Below are 24034 nucleotides of genomic sequence, written 5' to 3'. Positions count from 1 at the left end.
AAAAACGTTCTTGAGGGTACACGGGAATTTCATCTAGTCACTTTCATCATGTTGGTTTGATTTGTGTTCGCTACTTTGATAATTTGGTATGTGGGTGGATCGGTCCTAGGTGTTGTTCTTACTTGAACAAAACTCCTACTTATGATTAACCCCCTCGCAAGCATCCACAACTACGAGAAAAGTATTAAGAATAAATTCTAACCATAACATTAAACTTTTGGATCTAATCGGTCCCTTACAGAATAGCGCATAAACTAGGGTTTAAGCTTCTGTCACTCTCGCAATCCATCATCTAATAACTACTCCACAATTCATTCCCTTAGGCCCAAATATGGTGAAATGCCATGTAGTTGATGTTCACATGACACCACTAAAGGAATCACAACATACGTACCATCAAAATATCGAACACATATAAAATTCACATGATTACTTGCAACAAGATTTCTCCCGTGACCTCAAGAACAAAAGTAACTACTCACAAATGATAATCATGCTCAAGATCAGAGGGATATTAAATAGCATATTGGATCCAAACATATAATCTTCCACCAAATAAACCATATAGTAATCAACTACGAGATGTAATCAACACTATTAGTCACCCACAAGTACCAATCTATAGTTCCGGTACAAAGATTGAACACAAGAGATAAACTAGGGTTTGAGAGGAGATGGTGTTGTTGAAGATGTTGATGGAGATTGCCCTCTCCAATATGGGAGAGTTGTTGGTGATGATGATGACGATGATTTCCCCCTCCGGGAGGGAAATTCTCCCGGCGGAATCGCTCCACCGAAGGACAAAAGTGCTCCTATCCAAGTTCCGCCTCGAGACGGCGGCGCTTTGTCCCGAAAGTCCTCTCCTTATTTTTTTCTAGGTCAAAATGACTTATATACTAGAAGATGGGCACCGGAGGTGGGCTGGGCTAAGCACAACCCACCAGGGCGTGCCTGGGGGCCATGGCGCGCCCTGGTGTCTTGTGCTCACCAGGTGGCCCCCCTCCGGTAGTTATTTGCTCCATTATTTTTATATATTCCATAAAAATTCCTCATGAAGTTTCAACTCATTTAGAGTTGTGCAGAATAGGTAGTCTGACGTACCTTTTTCAGTTCCAGATTTTCAGCTGCCGGAATTCTCCCTTTTTGTGTGAACCTTGCATATTATGAGAGAAAAGACATTAGAATTACTCCAAAATGCATTATTATGCATAACAACATTATAAATAACAGTAGGTAAACATGATGCAAAATGGACGTATCAACCTTCTCTCACCCTAAACATATTTGGTACTAATCCTGCTGCTAGGGTGTAGGGTTTAGGGTTCTGCCTACACGATGACGTGTTCTGCTGGAGCGTTTTGCCTACACGATGAGGCATTCCCGCTGCAGCATTCTGCATTTTTTTGTCTGCGACTAGTGAAGATCCGTATTTACCAATGCAAATTACAGTCTACAGCCTAAAGATTTTTAGTCAAAATGTAGGTTCTTGTTCGCTCTTGGAGCTGTTTATGACCTCGGGAAGCAAAATAATTTGCATTTTTTGTGTTTCGTTTGTGTTTTTTTAAGACCACAACATTGTTTTTAAGTTTTTCTATGGTGTTTTATTAACTCATAATGAAGCATTAAGAGAACACAAAACACAATAAACATAAATTCGGCCTCTGTGTGGCTCGGAGCCAACATCAATGAACAAAGGATCACACCGATATATAACAAAGCCATGAAATACCAACACTATGCCTAACACTGATCCTCGCAAGCAGTTGCAGTCACCAAAACGGACGCAAACACATATGCCCATCCACACTGCCGCACAATTCACCGCGTAGTTGGGCACCCTTACCCAGACTTCTCTTCCTCATCCACACCTCCGCGATGCATCCCGCCCGCAGTGTCCGCCGCCGCCCCCACCTCCCCTTCTTGCTCATCCGCACCGCCGCGATGCCTGCCCTCCTCCTCCTCCTCCTCGCCGTCCTGCTCCTCTTCGCCGCGGCCAACGGGTACCCACCCACCTGCGGCAACGCCACCTGCGGCGGCCTGACCATCGCCTACCCGTTCTGGCTGAACTCCTCCTCGGCCTCCAACTGCGGCTACCGCGGCCTCGGCCTTGCCTGCGAGGGCAACACCACGCTGATCCTCCCCGCCCAGTCCCACCACCGGTACAGAGTCTCGGGCATCGACTACGACACGCACTCCGTCTTCCTCGTCGACGACGTCGAGGCCGAAGCCCTCAACACGGCCAGCTGCCCGCACCTCCACTTCAACTTCACCATCGACGCCGGCTCGGCGCTGCAGCTCACGCAGTCGGACTCCAACATCACCTTCTTCTACAACTGCAAGAGGAACGCCTCATGGCCCTCTGCCGTGGAACTGACCGGCTGTCCCGACTACAACGGGAGTTCGTACGCGTTCGCGGGCGATGGCTACACGGACGAAGCGAGCGAGTACGGGTGCGAGGCGGCGGTGGTGGCGCCGGTGCTGGACGCTCATAAGAAGGCCATGATGGAGGCGCCTCCTGCGGCAAGATACGTCGAGGTGCTCAAGGGCGGGTTCGAGCTGAACTACAGCCCGCACTCGGAGCAGTGCGGCGCATGCGAGCGCTCCGGCGGATGGTGCGGCTACCGGCACAACCAGACGCACGGCGGGGTGGGGTTCGTCTGCTACTGCGAGGGCGGGCCCACGGCGGATCAGTGCGGTAGCGGTACGTATGACTTTTCTATCGCTCAGTAGTCATTAGTACTTTTGTTTGAACGAGTCCCTGTCGTGGCCTGTGGGCGCGTGGACTTGCGCCACACATCTCGTGGCACTTATTACGGAGACGTACCAGTCTTCCTGCTGATTGATGCACTTACGGAGGGTACACGGCCACATTCGTCAGAACCAAACGCGTGCAGGATCTCAGAGCTAAAACAGTCAGGTTTGTGTACGTGTAGCTTTGTTCAGCGCCCTTTCTGTGCACCGCCTTGCCTTTTACTACTGTACTTGCAACTGATCCCTCACACGAAACCCACGGAGTTATGCTCAACGCACCAACCACACCAGTCGCGCGAACCCGGTCTCGAGCCAACCAGAGAAGAAACTGGACATGTCTCTCCTCTACCGCCACATCATCGTCCTGCTCGTCGTCCTCTTCGCTGCAGCTTCCCGTGGCGATCAAGTCGGTGGCGCATACGGCCGCCCGACGTGCCAGCTCGGGCCTTCCACCTGCGGCCATGTCAGCGTCCGGTACCCGTTCCATCTTTACAACGGAACAGATGAGACAGTGCGGGAGTACGGCGAGCCGCAGTCGTCGCACTGCGGCTACCCCCGGCCTGGCCATCATCTGCGACGACGACACGCCCATCCTCCGCCTCGGCAGGGACGACTACACGGTCTCGAATATTAACTACACCAGCCTCACCGTCTCCCTCACCGACGCCGATGTCGGCGGCGACGGCACCTGCCCCATGGTCGATCACAACGTCACCGTCCCGAAGCAGTTCCATCTGCCCACCTCCACCATCGCTTACCTCTTCTTCGTCAACTGCACCTTCCTGCCAGTAGCCGATTTCGCTACATTACGCAAGCCGCCGAGCATCAAGCCAGTCACATGCGGGAGCTCTGGGCAAGAGCCTGCCATGTCCTTCGTGCTGCCGGAGCGTGAGGTCCCTCCCAAAGATTGGTGGCAGGCGTGCAGTCAGTCTACAGAGCCCCGGTGCTCAAGGACGCCCTCCCCGCCGACGCAAAGGACCCCGGATGGAGGGAAGACGGGTACGCGAAGGCTCTCCGCGGCGGGTTCCAGGTGAGCACGGACCGAAGCTCCGGTCCGTGCAGCCAGTGCGAGCAATCCAGCGGCAAGTGCGGCTACAACCGCACCGGTGAGTTCTCGGGCTGCTTCTGCGCCAATGGCGTCCTGGTGGGCAACGACGGCTGCAGTGAGATATGACACCACCGCGCCACTCTCCCGTAAGAGCATCTCCAATAGACGAGACGGTCCAAATATAAAAATATCTAACTTTTAAACCATCTAGAACAAAAAACGCTGCTTCAATAGACAGTCTATATAAAAAAAATAAACCACGGCCTCCTCGTAATGTAAAATGTAACACCTCGCGATGCAAATATACATCAGGCGATGCATCTGGTCCAAAACTAGCCGCTGCCCGCGAACGCCCACCCGTCACTTCATTTCCGTTCCCGCCCGCGCCCGTCCGCCCGCCCGCGACCCACCCAGCCGCCGCCGCCCCTCGCCGTCCGACGCCATCATGGCCGATGCCGACGACCCCGCCGCCTTCTCCGCCACCGCCGCAGCCGGTGGGCTGACCCACGTGGCCGCCGCCGCTGCCATCCCGCCCGCATCCGCGGCCATGCCGCCGCCCCCTACCGGCCGGCCTGGATTGGTGGCGCCCCAGCCGGTGGCCACCGCGCAGTCGGCGAAGCCGGCGAAGGGACGAGGAGGCAGCTTCAAACGACCGGTCAACCGCAGCCGCAACCCGGCCGACAGTTCTACGCGGCCGTTGAAACTCTCGAACGCGGTCGCGATGGCTCGGGGCGACGAGTCGCAGACGGTGCGGCCGGCGGCCTCCTCCAGCAGCCACACATCCATTCCTCCACCTCCTCCGCCGCCACCGCCGGCCGTGGATTTTAATTTCTAGGGCGAAAAACTTTGATTGAGACGATGCTCTTTTGATAGACAAATTTGATACTATGATGGTGATGCACTTTTGATTGAAACTATGATGATGATGTACTTTATTTTCAAATTTTAATTGCTATTTGAATGCAAAACCGCGGCTGAACAGTGGCTGGTAGCAGCCGCGCGGCCGTTTTCATCGTCATTTTGGACCATCTATTAGAGTTGCAAATTTGGACCATCATTTTAGACCATTTATTGGAGTTGAGCTTTTTTCAAAGCTCCAAAACGCATTTTTTGATGGTTCAAATTTTATATCTCCGGTTTTGAACCGTCAAATTTTGGACCATCTATTGGAGATGCTTTAAGCCGTTCTGATCGAACTGCCCCAACTCTTCTGTGACTCTGTGAGTACCGTGGAATCCTCACTTGCCTTGCCCGTCAAAAAAAAATTCCGGACACACTCTGGCTAACTTCGCTTGGCAATTTTGAACTAAAACAGCGTCACCTATTTCGAGTATTACTTTGCATGTCATAACTGAATCCATAGACTCAAAGCTGGCTTTTTTTATCGAATCATGCAGAGAGCTGCATGCAATAATTAGATAGAAAGAAAAGTCCCTGTGGTGGGCGTGTGAACGTGAATATGTGATGACCGATGATTCATACTAGTATGTCTTTGCACTTTGCACCACACATCTTTTGGCATTGACCGGCATTTGCCGAGATGCAATGCACCAGTCTTCGTGCCGATTCATCGCATCCCATCATTATCACATAATGTAGCGTGATCCCCCACATCGGCCAAGTGCAACTCCACGCCAGGTCTATATACGGCCACATTCCTCAATATCAAACGCGCGTGCATAATCAGAGTTGAAGCAGCAGCCAGATTAGTCTGTCTCCTGACTCTCGTTTCACCAATGGCTCACCTACCACATCAGCTTCTCCTCCTCTTCCTCGCCGTTCATGTCTTCGTCACTTCCCATGGCTCCCCTCTACCGCCATCTAGCACCTACAATGATTCCATGTGCTTGGAATCATTCAAGTGTGGTGGCGTTGACATCAAATATCCATTCTACCTGTCAAACACAACCCAAGCAACCCCCGATTACACATCCTACTTCTCTTGCGGCTACACCGATTTGAAGATCTTCTGCCAAGGCGAGGGGCAAACCGCGATCGCGGTCCTTCCACTCGATCAATACAACTACACCGTTCGGAACATCTTCTACGACAATTCGACCATCATTCTCGGGGACACTGAAGCCCTTAGCGGCGTCAAGTGCCCCACAGCCAGCCACAATGTGTCATTCGGCGACGAGTGGCTGGAATACACCGACTCCTTGCACGAGTTCACCTTCTTCTTCGACTGCTACTCCACGGCAAGCGATCACCTGCCTCCTGATTTTCCGACAGAAGATTTTCAGATCAACTGCAAAGGGTTCAATCCACCTGCAGGCATTGGAGATGGTGTTTCCTTCGTGTTCACCTCTGAGGATGACAACGTTTCTCGAGAGTACGAATTGGCCGAGCACTGCAGCCGGATGGTCATCATGCCGGTAAATAAAGATGTTCTATTGAGCAGTGGTCAGCTCATGCTGCCGAGTGATTACGGTGCCGTGCTCAAGCAAGGATTCGAGTTGAAATGGCATATGAGCACACCGCAGCCATGCGACCTGTGCGAGCTATCTGGCGGACGGTGCTCCTACAGTGAGGAGAAGAAATTTCTTGGTTGCTTGTGCTCCGGCGGGAGGGTTGGCGTTCAGGGCTGCCACGCCAGCGGCACCACCACTGCGTATTCAAACTCTCCATCAAGTAAGTTATTCAGAACTGATCCTTAAATTTTTAATCCCATCCGAAAACAAACGGCCGATAGTATCACTCGCTTGCCAATTCCTTCCCATTTCGCCGGAAGGCAAACCCAGGTAAGGTGTGCGGTAGACAACGTGTTTTTTACTAGTGCTAAAAATGTTCTTATATTATGAGACGGAAAGAGTAGTTGACAAGCTGCGGCGCGTCAGTAACAGGAGGCTTAGCAGTCCCGCTCTTGAACCTTTCAAGCTGTGGTTCGGCTGGTCCGCCGATGGGCTGTTTTAATTTCCGTCCGGGGTTTTTCTGTTGTGGACCTGGGTTGGCTTACCCTTGGTGACTTCCATCGGGGACCTCCTTTTTCAGACAAAAAAACTGTAAAAACCAACAATTAACAGCTCATTTGCCATTTGGTCCAACCATGTGCCTGCATCCTGCTCTCGATTAGGATGTTTATATGTATGCACTTGGCAATTACTACAAAATACGTAGATAATTTTCATTGGGAACGGAAGGAAATGTCTGTCTCAGGAAACTGTTCTGTGGGTGTAGATCGGTCAAATTTATACGCGCACACTAGTCTCAACGGACCAAACTCGAGAGATAGAGATGACCTGCAAGATCCTGCCATCTATCACATCGCCCATCCTTCCCCGAAACTTCTACCCAGGACCAAATGCCCTCGGAACATGTAAACGAAGGCATGAGGGCGGACAGCGAATCACCTGTTTAAAGATCAAAGCAGAGAATGGAACACTACTGCTGACTTAGCTAGCTAGCCAAGCAGCCATGCCTCTCTTGCCAAGCCACCACCAGCAGCAGCTGCTGCTGCTTCTCCTCTTGGTTGCCGTTGCCGCCTCTCATGGCGATTCATCCGATGACACCTACGATTCCTCCATGTGCCTGAACGAGCCTTCCACCTGCGGAGGCGTGAACATCAGATACCCGTTCTATCTCGCCGGGAAGACAAATGATCTGAAGGGCAACAACAACTCCTACTGCGGGTACCCTGGCCTGGGGATCCTCTGCGACGACAACAAGCCCATCCTGCAGCTCAACGGCACCGCCAACTACACGGTCAAGTGCATCGACGGCGCGCTCGCAACCGTCTCTCTAGCCGACCCGAACGTCGACGACGACCTCAACCCCTGCCCGAGACCAAGAATCGGCCGCAACGTCACTTTTCAAGAGGGATCGCCGCTGTACTTTCCTTGACGCGTTTTCAGTAGGTAGCAAAAATGCCTTGTGCAGAAAGGCACATAAAAAAAAATATCATACTCAAGTCTCAAGTAGTACTACGATCGGGCTGGAGGTCAAGTCAACTAGTGAAGCCATGGCATGACGCGGGAGGCAGCCCATCATGATCCATTCATTCATTTTGGCTTTTCTCTCAACAGCAAAGTGACCCAAGACGAGGAGACCGACTTTGCTTCGGTCTTCCGCGAATCAGCTCCACGCTAGTCCTAGCGGCACACCAACCAAGCAAAATTTCCACCAGACCCGGTCGCGCCCGCGATTTAAATACGGCGTCGCTCGCCGGAGCCTGTGGCGTGCAGGACCGAGCAGAAAACAGCCAGCCAGATTCGTCTTCCTCCTCTCGCCAATGGCTCACCTACCACCACACTCGCTCTTCCTCCTCCTCCTCGCCGTCCATGTCTTCCTCGCCTCCCATGGCTCCCCTCTTCCGCCGTCCAGCACCTACGATGATTCCATTTGCTCGGAGTCGTCCAGGTGTGGCGGCGTTGACATCACATATCCATTCTATCTGTCAAACGCCACTGGAGCAACCCCTGATTACACACCCTACTCATGCGGCTACACCGATTTGAAGATCTTCTGCCAAGGCGAGGGGAAGACCGCGATCGCAACCCTTCAACTCGGCCGAGACAAGTTACACAACTACACCGTCCAGAACATCTTCTACGAAAATCACGCCATCATTCTGAGGGACACTGAAGCCTTTATTAGCGGCGGCAAGTGTCCCACGGTCACCCACAACGTGACATTCGACAGGGAGTGGCTAAACTACACCGAGTCCTTGGAGGAGCTCACCTTCTTCTTCGGCTGCCACTCCACGGAGAGCGATCAGCCGGCTCCTGATCCTCCGCTAGACAAGTTCCAGATCGACTGCAAAGGGTTCAGTCCGCCTCCAGGCAGTGGAGACGGTTTTTCCTTCGTCTTCAGCTCTGAGGAAGGCAACGTTTCTCGGGAGCACGAACTGGCTGAGTACTGTAGGCAGAAGGTCATCGCGCCGGTACTCCAGAAAGATGCTGTGAGAAGTGGTCTGCTCGTGTTGCCGAGGGAATATGGCGTCGTGCTTGGACAGGGCTTCGAGTTGGAATGGAAGCAGAGCAAGGATCGGCAATGCGAGCTGTGCGAGAAATCTTATGGACGCTGCGCCTACAACGAGAAGAAGGAATTCCTTTCTTGCTTGTGCTCCGGCGGGATCTGCAAGAGCAATCCAAACCCTCCATCATCAGGTAAGTCCTTCACAACCGGTCCTTCAATTTCATTGCCGTTTGAAAACAAAAATGCCCGAAAAACGAAACCGAGAGCGTGTCTGTCGGTTTCGAAAACAGAATAGCGCGTGAGAAGCAGTAATATTTGCTCGCCATTTCGTCAGTGGACAAGGACGGTTCCCGACCTTTTCCACGCCCCTTGTTCCCTACCATGTATCGAAACGCGCCAGCTCGTGACTGCGGGGTTCATTATCATCAGGCGGACCGCTGCCTCCAGTGGAGCTTTTCTTCTTTTTCTTCTCTGAGTTTTCCGGGTTAAAGCATCTCGAGCCGTTGGAGCCCCCAGGACAATCGCCGGACCAAAAATAGCACGTCCTAAGAGGCAAAATATTTTCGCTGGATGAAATGCGAGTACGTTTTTCCAGTCGTTGGTGCCCCCAAGACAATCGTCGGGCAAAAAGTGATTAGGTGGGTTAGAAAAAAGGAGGAGTGGGGGAATAGGATTGGCTGTTACTTCCGCCGGCGCCCTCAAGAGAGGCCAGTGCGTTGTGTTTGGTCTGGGTTTGCCGGCGCTAATTTGAGGTCTTGGGAGGGAGGGGGGGGGGGGGCTTGGGGGGCACGGCCGGGCCGTTTTTTGTCCTTTTACATCACCGGTGCAAAGAAAATGGTCTGGAGGGGCGGCTCGAGATGCTCTTATGTTAGACAAACACGTAGTACCTTCATCTGCAGTAGGTCTTCGGAAGAGTTTTGACGTGGTCCTTATTCTTTCTTGGGTTTGGCTACGGCACATCTAAATACATCTAGATATGGTACGTCTAGATGTGCTGTTCTTTTTGTAGCTGGGAGGGATCCAGCTTGGATCACCACCAACACCAGGTGCACTGTTTTTACAGAGACTATTAAGAGAACTTAGCGATTCCCAAATTTTAAAAACCTGCTGTGGAAGACAAAAGGGTACATCGGCGACTAGCTAGAAGCCTTTCTTCGACGCGGCTGGGCCAATAAACTGAATAAAGTATACCACACCAGTCTCCACGGAACAACGACGGGAGGTAGCAGTACAGCAGACGACTTGCGTGGCACACTCGCGTTATGTGTGCGCGAGACCGGACTGGTCAAAGGTTTGAGCAAGAGGGGCCTTCCAAGCCAGCCAGCCGCCGGAGAAACTCGCAAGGCCTCCGCCACTTATAAACGCGGAGGAGGAGGAGCGGCAAGAAACAAACGGCCCGGTGCAGACAGCCACCAAACCAGAGGGGAAGAAAAAAGAGGCCCTCGTTCGCCTAACTCCATTAGCCCATAGCCATGCCTCTCTTGATATGCCACCGGCTGCTGCTGCTTCTCCTCCTCTGGGTCGCCGCCTCCCATGGCGATTCATCGGATGATGGAGCTTACGACCCCTCCATGTGCCTGAATCAAACTTACACATGCGGGGACGTGAGGATCAGCTACCCGTTCTATCTCGTCGGGAAGACAAAAGATCTCAGGGGCAACGACAACTCCTACTGCGGCTACCCTGGCCTGGGGATCCTCTGCGACGACGACAAGCCCATCCTGCAGCTTAGCGGCATCATCAACTACACCATCAAGAGCGTCGACGGCGCAACCGCAACCGTCTCCCTAGCCGACCCAGCGGTGGACGACGACCGCAACACCTGCCCGAGACCAAGAATCGACCGCAACATCACTTTGCAACAGGGATCGTTGCCGTACTTCTCTGACAGCACGGTCGATTACCTTATCTTCTTCATCAACTGCACCTTCTACCCACCGAGCGACATCCACCCGATCGGCTGCCAAAGCTTTTACGGTGGTCTTGGTCTTGGACCCTCGTTCGTGCTACCGGATGATGCAGTGCCTTCCGGCAACAACTGGGCACAAGCGTGCAGCCAAGTCATAGAACTGCCTGTGCACAAATACGGCGAGATCAACGTTACTCACCCTGGATGGGCAAACAGTGGATATGCCAGTGTTCTTCGTCAGGAATTCCAGCTGGGATGGAACGAGAGCGGGAAACCCCCGGCATGTATCCAGTGCGAGGGATCCAATTCCAAGGGACGGTGCGGTCACAGCCGGACTGGGGACTTCATAGGCTGCTTGTGCCCTGACGGCCGAGTACACTCCGATGATAATTGTGATAAAACCCGTAAGTTCTTTGAATCTCAAGCTTTTTCTTTGTAAGAAGTTGCCGTCTAGGTGTATTTGGCATGCTCTCTCGGGCCAACTTGTTTCGTCAGGTGTAAGAGAGCCTGCAATTATTTTTGAAGTAATCCTCCAAAATAACTAGTCCAGAGTCGATTAAATCCATATACATAGATTTGACCGTGCAAAACCCACAAGGTTAATATGTATCAACCGTCTAACTAAATGCACCCACGCAGTCCATTTATCCCCTACGAGAGCTCGCCTGAATTGGATATTCAATGGATTTGACTCTAACACCATGCTCACATAGTCTTCCTTGCGCTGAAGATCATATAAATATATAGTAGGAAAATTTATTTTGTGATGTATCTAATGGAACTAATTTGATGTTGTAGATGTTGCTGTATTTTTCAATAGACTTGATCAAACTTAAAGATGTTTGAGTTAAGATAAACCTAGAACCTTAAGTATTTTGAAATGGAGGAAATATATTTCACTGATCAAACTGATTATAAATAGTACACATGTGGTCACCGATGGGCCTCCTCAACCTCTCTCCAATGGACCTGGCACCAGCCTCGGCTACAGAGGCACCAATGGTGGCGTTTAGAGCCTCCTCCTCGGCATCAGCCTCGGGAAGGGTGTGTTTTGGGAGCTCCCAAAAATATTTTGGGATTTAGACATCTGTTTGGGATGGGTTAGATGGGCTTAACTCCCGAAAATTGCAGTTTTTTTTGGGGAGTTCACGAAATTATTGGGGATGGATTAGAGTTGCTCTAATTGTCTTTGGGCATGACTTATCGATATGAATGATGCGTCTAGGTCTGCATTGCATTGTGAACTTAGTCCTGGTCGTTTTTGGATGATTAGTACTGAGAACAAAATCAAAAGTGCATCATCGCCATTTTCTCATGTGCAAAAATAATTACTGCCTCCGATCCAAATTAATTGACGCAGCCTCTGTACAACCTTTATACAATATTGAATAAAGGCTGAGTCAATTAATGTGGATCGTAGGGACCGAGGGAGTAAATCATTTTCGTCACTTGGCAATATTCACTTACACATTGACATGAGTATCTGCACTGAAATACAGAGGGCATGTGGTATGTGGACAATTAACAGTTACACCATTTTGATCTCAAACAAATCCATCACCATTGATCCTAAAATTGCTAAGAGACTTCAATAGGTCCAGATTTTATGGCTAGGAAGTAAGATCAACTTCAAGTGATGATTTTTCTTTCTTTAAGAAACTAAAGAAATGACTGTTACATAGAAATGTTAAAACTATCTCTGTCAACGTTTGTACATAGAAATGATGATCACTTTTATTCTTGGGAAATGAGGACTAGTTGTTCCTGCAATAAAATTACTAATGTTACCTTCCTTTTAAATTTGTATGATAAACTAATTGTTGTATCAGTTGTGAAGTGTAAAGTTTATATTTTGTGAATAAATGCATCTTCCATCTACTCATAGGCACTCATGTTCAAATTTTGCAGGTCGTCAATACTCGAAGAAAACAACGAGAATTTGTAAGAAATATCTCTCAACCACATGATAAATTGTTTTGCATATTGCATCTGTAACAAACTCTGCTTCATATGTACTCCCTCCGTTCCAAAATAGATGACCCAACTTGGTACTACTATAGTACGAAGTTGGGTCATATATTTTGGAACGGAGGGAGTATGTACTTAGCAACCGTGTCCGGTTTATCTGAAAAGTGGCACTAGTTCATGACATGCAGGCTAATTCAGAGTTTATGATGCAAATATAATATAGCTAGCCTTTTAGAATATACAATACAGTAGGTTTGTCAACAATGGCCTTCAATAACTCGAGGTTCTCTGTACTGCGTGACACTAGATATTGTGTTCTTCTATAGTTGCACTGATTTCATGCCTCTACTGTGATGCAGTAAACAAAATGCAAATAAACCAGTTGTTAACTGGAAGATCGTGTAAGTGGGTTCCCCTTTTGATGCCTTTCTCCCTCCAAATTTTCTGCGCAGATATAATAGCAGTCAGCTCGAGCATACCTATGCTATGTCTACTCTTCTTTGCGTTCTGGTTGGGCTACAAGAAGTACGGATGCAAAAGAAAATCAAAGGAAACAGCCAGGATTGAGTCCTACCTACAAAAGAATGGAACGGTCCATCCGAAAAGATACGCTTACGCACAAGTGAAAAGAATGACGAGATCTTTTGCTGAAAAGCTAGGTCAAGGTGGGTTTGGTGCTGTTTACAGAGGCGACCTCTCTGATGGTCGTCAGATAGCAGTGAAGATGCTAAAGGACTTCAAGACTGATGGCGAGGATTTCATAAATGAGTTAGCTAGCATTAGTAGAACTTCTCATGTGAACGTTGTTACTCTCTTAGGATTTTGCTTGGAAGGATCCAAAAGGGCACTAATTTATGAATACATGCCTAATGGTTCACTTGAAAGGTATGCTTTCAAAGATAGCTCCGAAGGTGGAAATACTTTAGGTTGGGAGAAATTATTTGATATAGCAGTGGGCATTGCTCGAGGCCTTGAATATCTCCACAGAGGATGCAACACTCGCATAGTGCATTTTGATATCAAGCCCCACAACATTCTGTTGGATCAAAACTTCTGTCCAAAGATCTCTGATTTCGGACTAGCCAAGCTGTGCCTCAATAAAGAAAGTGCTATTTCCATTGGTGGTGCAAGAGGAACAATAGGCTATATTGCCCCAGAGGTTTATTCGAAGCAATATGGAGCAGTAAGTAGCAAGTCTGATGTTTATAGTTATGGAATGATGGTTCTTGAGATGGTTGGTGCAAGGGATAAGAATATCAGTCCAAATAATGAATCTAGCAGCCAATATTTCCCTCAATGGATTTATGAAAATCTAGATGAATACTGTGTTAGTGCTTCTGAGATTAATGGAGAAATCACGGAGGTTGTGAGGAAGATGATAGTGGCTGGGCTGTGGTGCATTCAGTTACGTTCTACAGATCGTCCAACAATGACTAGAGTCGTCGAGATGCTTGAAGGGAGCACTACTGGCCTTGAATTGCCACCAAAAGTGCTCTTGAGTTGATAGGTTTATATTGTTCTCGTCAACTTGCTCCAGTATTGCCTAATCTGTAAACAGACTGAAAATTTTAATTTTCAAAAAAGACTAAAGTTTGAATACTTGTGAGTGTGTATGTAGGTGGTGGAGAATCCACCAAATTATTGCCCGACAGTGACCATATAGCACTCTTTTGTGCAGCTGTCTCAGGTTTCAATCCTAGCTTCGAGCTTTTGAAACGTCGATCCCATCGATGAAGGAAATATGCCCTAGAGGCAATAATAAAGTTGTTATTTATATTTTCTTATATCATGATAAATGTTTATTATTCATGCTAGAATTGTATTAACCGGAAACTTAGTACATGTGTGAATACATAGACAAACAGAGTGTCACTAGTGGAGACAAGTTCCAGATCGACTGCAAAGGGTTCAGTCCGCCTCCAGGCAGTAGAGACGGTTTTTCATTCGTCTTCAGCTCTGAGGAAGGCAACGTTTCTTGAGACTATGAACTGGCTGAGTACTGCAAGCACAAGGTCATCGCGCCGGTACTCGAGAAAAATGCTATGAGAAGTGGTCCGGTCGTGTTGCCGAGGGAATACGGTGCCGTGCTTAAGCAGGGGTTCGAGTTGGAATGGAAGCAGAGCAAGGAGCAGCAATGCAACCATTGCGAGGAATCCAAGGGACGCTGCGCCTACGGCGAGAACAAGCAATTCCTTGCTTGCTTGTGCTCCGGCGGGATCTGCAGCAGCATCGACGCCACCGCTGCGTATCCAAACCCTCAATCAAGTAAGTTCTTCAGAACTGGTACTTAATTTAATTCCCATCTGAAAACAAACAACCGATAGTGTATACGCTTGATGCTACATTTTGAGTAAATAAAAGCGCCCATCATCAAAAGCAAATGGCCGATAGTATCCCTAGCTTGCCAATTGCCATTTCCCTGGGAGACAAGCCCAATTGTCTGCATCAAGGAAGCTGTGCAAAACCAATCCACAGTTTTTTTTAGTTGATAAACTGTGGTGCATCAGTAAGAGGAGGCTAGTGTTAGAAAAAATCCTTAGGGATAAACGTCACATGATCTTAAGCCTAGAATTACATCACCTAAAACAGATTAACAGAGAAGGAGTTCATGAGATCTTACGGGTATTGTGTAAGGTCTCGTGCCTGCTCGATGCAGGCATAGCGTATTCCATGATCTCCAGCAACGAGAAAACGGTGGATGAAGATGAGCGGCAAAAAGGCCACGTAGATGATGGCAGCAAGCCGCCGGCACGACCCTGCGGTGGCTGGCGGTGGAGATGGCCTTCTGATCCCTTCTAGCGCCCTTTTTGGATCGGCTGTTAGGAGTCTGGGCTTTTAGCCTGTACATGTGCGTGAGTACCCTTGATGGGTACGACTTCCTCCTTTTATATATGGCGTTAGGTGGACCAGGGACCAAAACCAAAAGTCGGTTATGGGTGCCTCCGATCAGAGCACAATCGTTAGGGGAGAAGACTTTGTCTCCCATATTTTTATCTCAGTTAACAATAACCTGAGATCAAACCCAACATTCTCCCCCTTGATCGTAAGGTTAATAAATATCATAAGCCCACTCTCAATAAAAATAATATACCAAAGTAAGGTGTTGCAATGGCCAATGAAGTGTCACTGAACCTCAATCCTTATAGTATACCATTCTATCTCGAAATGGATAACATTTTTCTTTATAGGAGTTGGTTTATTTGATGGTCCTAATTTCCAGGATCAATAAGGCTTTATGAACCCATGCCGGCAACATATTCATAAAATGGGTGGTAAGCCTTTACTAAGCGGTACCACAATACTTTATAAATCAAACACCATAGGTTTGATCCTGGACTCTATCTTTCACAACAGAGACATAATGACAATGGTTTTGGCAATACCAATTGACTTGTTGTTACTCGCATAGAGAACTGCGTGTTCATAATCGCAGTAAGTGGTTTATTGGTGTTGTCTACCACTTTCAATTCCGGGATTAATATTTCTTGACATACAACCTGCCCAATAGCCTCTTAACATGCCACATAAGTAAATGCATTATTTCCAATGCCATCGGTGTCATTATAGAGATCTTCCACGATATAGCTCCATATGTGAGAGTGAGGATGTAACATAGCGTGGAAACTTTTAAGATCCACACATCTCGCAGAAACAATGTCTGAATAACTCAGAATATCAAAGTTATTAGACTCCTTATAAGTGAGCATGTAATCTTTATTGTTTTGCATATCTGCAAGACATTTGGCGGCTTTTCCAGTGGTCCATTTCTGGACTTACTTGTATATTTGCCAAGTATCCCAATTAGAAACAAGGGCACGTTCATATTTGAATACACATATTGCTTCTGATAGCTAAAGCATAAGGAACTGACATTATCTGATCAGTTCATAATGGTTCCTTGGACACTAAAATGTCCACCTTTATCGCCCTTGACTTTAGTGGCAGGTGTGATAGAGTACTACCACATAATATTTTCTTTTGTACTCTATCAACGTATGTCATCACAATAAAACTTATACTCCTTTTGGACCTATATCTTGGCAAAATCAATACAAGCAAAGTATGAGGCATCACCAAGATCCTTTATGTCATAAATAGAAGATAGTTTTTTTTGCTCGCCCAAAAAAAACACCATCTTCACAAGGTAGTAATCTTACTCCCCCTTGTCTTATGGTATGAGTGTCCCAACACTTGCCTTATTTAATAATTGTATTTCTTTAGATAGCACGCCTTATGTCAACTTTACCAATGACAAGACCTTACTTTTGAGTTATATGTACATTCTCAACTAAGTCGACACAAAGAGTGTGTGTTAGTAATAACGCAAGCGTCACAACAACTCACTTGGGGAACTCTATTGAGTTTCATACATCACTAGAGCTCATAATTTTCATCCAATGTGGCAACAAGCCAATAAGATGACCATTCACACGCATTATCAACCACGAGGAAATTGTTGAGGCTCAACACAAAGTGTTGCATTAAGAATTTCTTCTCAATTTACATGATGCATATGAACAAAAATCTAATGGAGTTATCCTTAAGATTCATGTTCATAAGCTTCAGGTCCCCGATGATCACTTTATTTAGAAGATAAAAAATATATCCAAAATCTTGATAACAATCATCTCAGTTCTAATTCTCAACACCGTTGGGCAGAAGATGGAAAAGAACTTAATGAATTGTGAAACGTGATTATAAATGACGTTGGTCAAAACTATAACCATCAGCCACATGATACCGACAAACTTGCCACTTGAGTTAAGTGTGTCACACAATTATAAACGACGTTGGTCAGATATATAATCAGTATGTTACATCATAATGATCATTACTCTAGCAAGCTTGTCACTTTAGCATTCATGCGTGTTTATTAATGCTCATAAGGGGTAAGTACATAAACATGATAAAAAGAGTCAGCACATTAGTGTGATTTTCATTCATTCTTCTAAATAAGACTTGTTGCATCTTACTTAGAGAATTTACACAACTTTTGTTGTTTGTGTCATGGTTTTAGTAAGAGAGGTGAGTGTGATATCTCATCTAAAATGAGACATCCATTCTCCCCCCGAAATGCGGTCTACAAAAAAATGACCACAATTTCGATGAGGTCTCATTAGGAACACCTCTCTTATGACTTTATTGTACCATAACACACATAATAATTCAAAAATAAACATAAATCTCGCCTCTTGGCGATAATAACATCACATAATTGGATCTGACTTAATCATAATCATAATCATGTCATCTATTACATAGACAAAATGAAGTTTCTCCCATAATGAGGAGCATAAATCAACATAATTGCTACAATGAAGAATTAAGCCATCTTCAAATGCTAGTGGAATATATCCAATAGTTTTGATTTCAACCTCCTTTGCATAAGTAATGTGCATGATGGCACATAAAACTTTCAACATTAGTGGCAGAAACATTGGAAGATTCCTTACAGAAGACAAGGATCTCCACTCTTCATGTGGGAACGCTATTTACACAAGGCCTGTCTTCGCCAATAAAAAATGGCATCATTTCTAATGTTCATTGCTGCAAAAAGTGGAGGCAACTTTATCACCATCACAATAAAAACATCAACATGAATTAACCATGTAATAAGATGAACTAAATACATGCTTAATTGTTGTTCTAATATGTATCCCCGTTGGGCAAAAAAACAAACATAAAGAACCTTATTTACTCATAAATGACACATGAAAAATAATCAACGTTGGTCGGAATATTACCATATGCCATTAAATTATTTTCTTGTTAAATTACTAATCAAAACTTCTCGTTGGTTCCATTTCAATTAGAGAGATATAAAATCACATAATGACCAGCAAGAACACTGGCTAAATTAATAGCCAACATTTGCATAAAGCAACAATATTATATAATCATGTGTGCTATGAGGCACAATGATGACTTTTAACACTAAATGTGACATTCATAATATAAATATTAAACATAAGTGTTAAACTTATCAATAAAATTCTCAATGACATACAATGAAAATGGCATTAGAATTAACATATAAATGTAAATTCATTTCCACTGAGTAACGTTAATCTTGACACTTGGAGTGAAAACAGCATTAATATTATTGTCAGGATATCATACCATTTTCCAAATAAGAAAATTTGGACATAAATATTCCTAAGGATTCAGAAATTAACAATATTTGGCAAATGAGAGTTTTCAAACAAATGACAACATGTACTTTGGAAAATAGATACCCTAAGCAAAAAAAATCTTAGGGGATTGATCATGACTCCATAAATAATATTTTGTGTCTTTATGCATATTTTCAACGGTGCATATCATAATAAAATGGCATGAAATGCACCACCAAAAAAAACTTTAGTTTTGCCCAATAGGCACATCGCGGCAACATTATTATGCCGCATAGTGCAGTGCGGAAAAACTGAACCATGCGACCATCGCATTCTCTTTGAGGTGGCTTCAGCCCAGTAGAAATGATCACATCATTAAGAAATGCCATAAGACTGGCCTTAATATGAATTTCACAATAAGATAAAATTTCTACAAAATCATCATCATAGGAAATCTCTTCATAATAAATACAATTTTATGACATTAACATTCCATCATTAAAATGACCATCATTAAGAAAACCCATAAAATCATATTAACATGACCACGACATAAAAAAAATCTAAATAAATTTCCTACCATAAAATCTAAACATGATCTTAACATATCTTCAGGCAATTAAAACTTTGGTGCAAAACATGATAAAAAATATTAGTAAATTATAAATCAAACGCACCAAACATAGAAAATTGCCTAAAGAACATAATCTGACCCATAAGTAACCAAGGCCTTTCATTAAGAAAACTTTATCATTATTAACATTATTTTACATGATTTTTGGCACATGAATTTTCCAAGCAAAATTTCTTGTTGATTCCATTCCACTCAGAAAACTCAAGGAAGATTTACAGAAAAAATTTCTGGCTATTTTCATTTTATAACAACACAAAACATTTTGAGGATAATTTAGAAATGCACTGAATAAAATGAAATACACGGAACTCCAATTTTAGCTCATAAACCCACGACAACATTTTACTCATTCGGCCCAGGAGAATAATTCTTAGAGAAAAAGAAAAAACTCCCCAGGGCCGAGACAATCTAGGTCCCAGCCCACGGCCAGATTTGGCTCGTTTTCTGCCCGAAGGCCCAGTAGCTGTCCAGCGCCGATCTCAATCGTTCGATCCAATCGACGGTCGGGATAGTCCCCAGTAGGAACAAAACAGCCGATGGTCAAACCCTAGGGCCATTTGCTCCCGTCCTTTCCCCGATTCTTTTGGCGCAGCGATGAAGAGGCGAGCGATGCCGCTACGCGAGGTGCTCCGGCCATGGCGGTGCGGCAGCCCCGTTCGTCGGAGCAGCGTGCCTTGGCTCAAGGTCGCGCGCTCCTCCGCCGAACGGCGCCAGCCGTGTCGAGCTCATGGCGAGACCCGGAGTCCTTAAGCGCCAGGGATGCGGGAGCCGGGAGGCATCTCGTCGGAGGCTGCCGATGCAAGCATTTCGCGGCGACGGCGACGGCAACATGCAAGGTGCAAAGGCAAGCCGACGCGCACGTCCACGGCGGCTCGGGTTGGAACCTTCCCGCGCGTCGTCCCGAGAGACGGCGGCGTTGTCAGCGTCGGGACCCCGAAGGAGAGCACCGCGCGGCGTCATTAGGTGAGCCCCATAACTTTCTGTTCTTTCAATTTCATCATTTTGGGCTCCGATTTGGGGAAATTTTGGGTTCCAGGGATTAAAATTGGGGATTTTTTCTTTAAACATTTGATTCCCCTCCTTCTAATTGCTTAACCAGGGCTAAGAGTGCTAATTTAAAACACTAACGTAATGCGGAAGCATGGCTCAATTAGTCTAACCGAATAGGTTAAACATCATCATTATCGAATTAACACTAACCCATACCAATTAGTATCTTAACCGAAACCATTAACCCTAATCCTGATAATTAACTTTAAAGGCGGGCAATAATCTTAAACATAAAACATTAGGACGTATTCATAATTATCAACTTAAACAGATTGCTATTAAACTTGATTACGGATCTAATCTAGGCATTAACGTGCTTTGATACCATTGTTAGAAAAAAATCCTTAGGGATGAACGTCACAGGATCTTAAGCCTAGAATTAGATCACCTAAAACAGATTAACAGAGAAGGAGTTCATGAGATCTTACGGGTATTGCGTAAGGTCTCGTGCCTGCTCGATGCAGGCATAGCGTATTCCATGATCTCCAGCAACGAGAAAACGGTGGATGAAGATGAGCGGCAGAAAGGCCAGGTAGATGATGGCAGCAAGCCACCGGCACGACCCTGCGGTGGCCGGCGATGGAGATGGCCTTCTGATCCCTTCTAGCGCCCTTTTTGGATCGGCTGTTAGGAGTCTAGGGTTTTAGCCTGTACATGTGCGTGAGTACCCTTGATGGGTACGATTTCCTCCTTTTATATATGGCGCTAGGTGGACCAGGGACCAAAACCAAAAGTCGGTTATGGGTGCCTCCGATCAGAGCACAATCGTTAGGGGAGGAGACTTTGTCTCCCATATTTTTATCTCAGTTAACAATAACCTGAGATCAAACCCAACAGCTAGCAGTCGTGCTCTTGAACCTTTGAAGCTGTGGTGCAGCTGGTCAGCCAATGGGTTGTTTCAATTTCCGTCCGGAATTTTTCTGTTTGAACCTGGGCTGGTTTACCCTTGGTGATTTCCGTCGGGGAACCCCTTTTTCAGAAGGAAAAAAACCCTGTAAAAGCCAACAATCAACAGCTCATTTGCCATTTAGTCCAACCATCTGGCTGCTGTTGGATTAATTATGCATCTATGGGATGCCATTAGCAGGAACTGATTGCATCTAGATCACCTAAAACATGAACAGAGAAGGGTTTAGGGGATTATTACATGTCATGGCAGTGGACATGATTGCCTGCTTGGTGCAGGCTTGATGCAGGGGTGATGTAGTCGAAGTAGAGGTTCTCCTCGACGTCCTAATTTCTTCAGGGCGGCACCATCACTACCCAGGGACAGCGGCGGCGGCAGGCTTAGGTCTTCCCGTCACTGCAGCACTCCCCCTGATCGGATGGGGTGAGAGAATATCGGGAGGAGAGTAAACCTTACGTGAATTGTGATCTCGCAGGTGGCCAGCTCTCTCCCGTATCCTTTTTAATATGGCGCTGGCGACAGGGGACCCAAAACCTGAGTTGGTTTTTGGGCGCCCCCGATCAGGGCGCGTTAGTTCTGATCGAGACTCACATACGTTGGTTCGTGGACCCCTTCACTTACCGTTATCCCTTCATCCTTTTTTCTGTTAGACTAATAGATCTAACTGGCCTATTTAAGCCATCAGATCAAACCAACATTCTCCCCCTTGATCGTTAGGCTTAACTTCATTCGCCCATTCTACATAGGAATGATGTACCAAAGTGAGGTGTTACAACAGCTCGAAACGCCATAGAACCTCAACACTTATAGCACACCCGCCTATTTTGAAATGGAAAACATTTTGGTAATTGGGGAGTGGTTTATTTTAATGGTCCTCTTATTCCAGAATCATAAGGCTTCCAGTAGTCCCATGCCGGCAACATGCTCACGAAAAATACTGGGTGGTAAGCCTTTTGTTAGCGGATCCGCAAGCATATGCTTCGTTCTTATGTGTTTAACATCAACTATTTGATCCTGGATTCTATCTTTCACAACACGATACTTTATGTCAATGTGTCTGGCAGCATTACTTGACCTGTTGTTACTCGTATAGAAAACTGCTGGTTCATTATCGCAGTACAATAAAATTGGTTTAGATATGCTGTCAACCACTTTAAGTCCGGAAATAAAATTCTTTAGCCATACAGCCTGCCCGGTGGCCTCATAACATGCTACAAATTCTGCTTGCATCGTAGATCCAGCAGTTAATGTTTGTTTGAAGCTTTTCCATGATATAGCTCCTCCCGCGAGTGTGAATATATAACCTGACGTGGATCTCTTACTATCCACACATCCGGCAAAATCAGAGTCTGAATAACCAACAATTTCTAGGTTATCAGTTCTTTTATATGTAAGCATGAAATCCTTAGTTCCTTGCATATAACGCAAGACTTTCTTTGCAGCCTTCCAGTGGTCCGGTCCTGGATTTGATTGGTATCTGCCAAGCATCCCGGTTACAAAACATAAATCTGGGCGTGTACACACTTGAGCATACATGATGCTTCTGACAGCTGAAGCATAAGGAACCGACTTCATCTGATCAGTTTCATATTGGTTCCTCGGACATTGAAATGTCCCAAACTTATCGCCCTTAACTATAGGAGTAGGTGAGGGTGAGCACTTATGCATATTGAATTTTTTCAGTACTCTCTCAAAGTATGCTTTTTGAGATAGTCCTAACGTTCATCTGGACCTATCTCGATGAATCTCGATGCCCAAGACATACGAGGCTTCACCAAGATCTTTCATATCAAAACTGGATGATAGAAAATTCTTGGTCTCATGCAGGGTATCCTTATCGCTACATGCCAACAATATGTCATCAACGTATAGGACTAAAAATGTGAACCTACTGCCTTTAAACTTAACGTATATGCAATTGTCCACAACATTTTTAGTGAAACCAAAAGTTTTGATAATTTTATCAAACTTGAGGTACCACTCTCTTGAAGCTTGCTTCAAGCCATAAATTGATTTCTTTAGACGACATGCTAAATGTTCCTTCCCTTCCACAACAAAGCCTTCTGGCTGAGCCATGTAAACGTTTTCTTTTAAGTCACCATTTAGAAATGTCATTTTAACATCCATTTGGTGTAGTTCTAGGTCGTAATGAGCTACTAAAGCCATTATGATTCTGAAAGAATCCTTGGTTGACACAGGAGAGAAGGTTTTCTTATAATCAATTCCTTCTCTCTGTGTATACCCTTTTGCCACTAGCCTTGCCTTGAACCGTTCGACATTCCCTTTGGAATCATACTTGGTTTTGTAGACCCACTTGCAGCCTACTTTCTTAGCTCCATCGGGAACTTCTACTAAATCCCATACGTCGTTTGAGCTCATGGATTTCAACTCGTCTTCCATGGAAACCAACTATTTGGACGAATTTTCGCTTTTAATGGCTTCCTTATAGGAGGTTGGATCCTCCACCTTTCCCATATCATTCATGTCCTCCATTAGAAAGGTGATATAATCATCTGATATGGCTTTCTTCCTCTCACGCCGTGGTCTACCCATGGGCGGAGGTGGTGGTGGAACATCATCATTTTCATTATTTTCTTGGAGATCCTCATTTGTGTTTGGATTCTCATTATTAGTTTCTGGATCACCATTCGACTGAGAGACTGAACCGTGAGATTCAGGATCATCAGATGTCACATTTCTTCGTATTGGAAAAACAATCTCTTGGATAGTCGGGGATGGC

General features: G+C 46.0%; 1 protein-coding gene across 4 annotated transcripts; it reads left to right on the top strand.

Annotated features, from left to right (window-relative positions):
- The first annotated feature begins 1671 nt into the window (after positions 1 to 1671).
- LOC125544507 (LEAF RUST 10 DISEASE-RESISTANCE LOCUS RECEPTOR-LIKE PROTEIN KINASE-like 2.1) lies at positions 1672 to 14374 on the top strand. 4 transcript variants are annotated; one of them, XM_048708227.1, is made up of 4 exons: positions 6455 to 7634; positions 10598 to 11026; positions 12531 to 12563; positions 13043 to 14374. In XM_048708227.1, the coding sequence occupies exons 1-4, from the start codon at positions 7214 to 7216 to the stop codon at positions 14092 to 14094; spliced, it is 1935 nt and encodes a 644-aa protein (XP_048564184.1). In that variant the 5' UTR covers positions 6455 to 7213; the 3' UTR covers positions 14095 to 14374. The 4 variants fall into 4 exon arrangements, with proteins under 4 accessions (XP_048564185.1, XP_048564182.1, XP_048564184.1 ...); XM_048708228.1 differs by lacking the exons at positions 6455 to 7634; positions 10598 to 11026 and adding an exon at positions 1672 to 2701; XM_048708225.1 differs by lacking the exons at positions 6455 to 7634; positions 10598 to 11026 and adding an exon at positions 5536 to 6430.
- Positions 14375 to 24034: the final 9660 nt, after the last annotated feature.

The sequence above is a fragment of the Triticum urartu genome, chromosome 3 (genome assembly GCF_003073215.2).
Source record: "Triticum urartu cultivar G1812 chromosome 3, Tu2.1, whole genome shotgun sequence".
Taxonomy (NCBI): Eukaryota; Viridiplantae; Streptophyta; class Magnoliopsida; order Poales; family Poaceae; genus Triticum; species Triticum urartu.
This window is presented reverse-complemented; position numbering and strand designations above follow the sequence as displayed.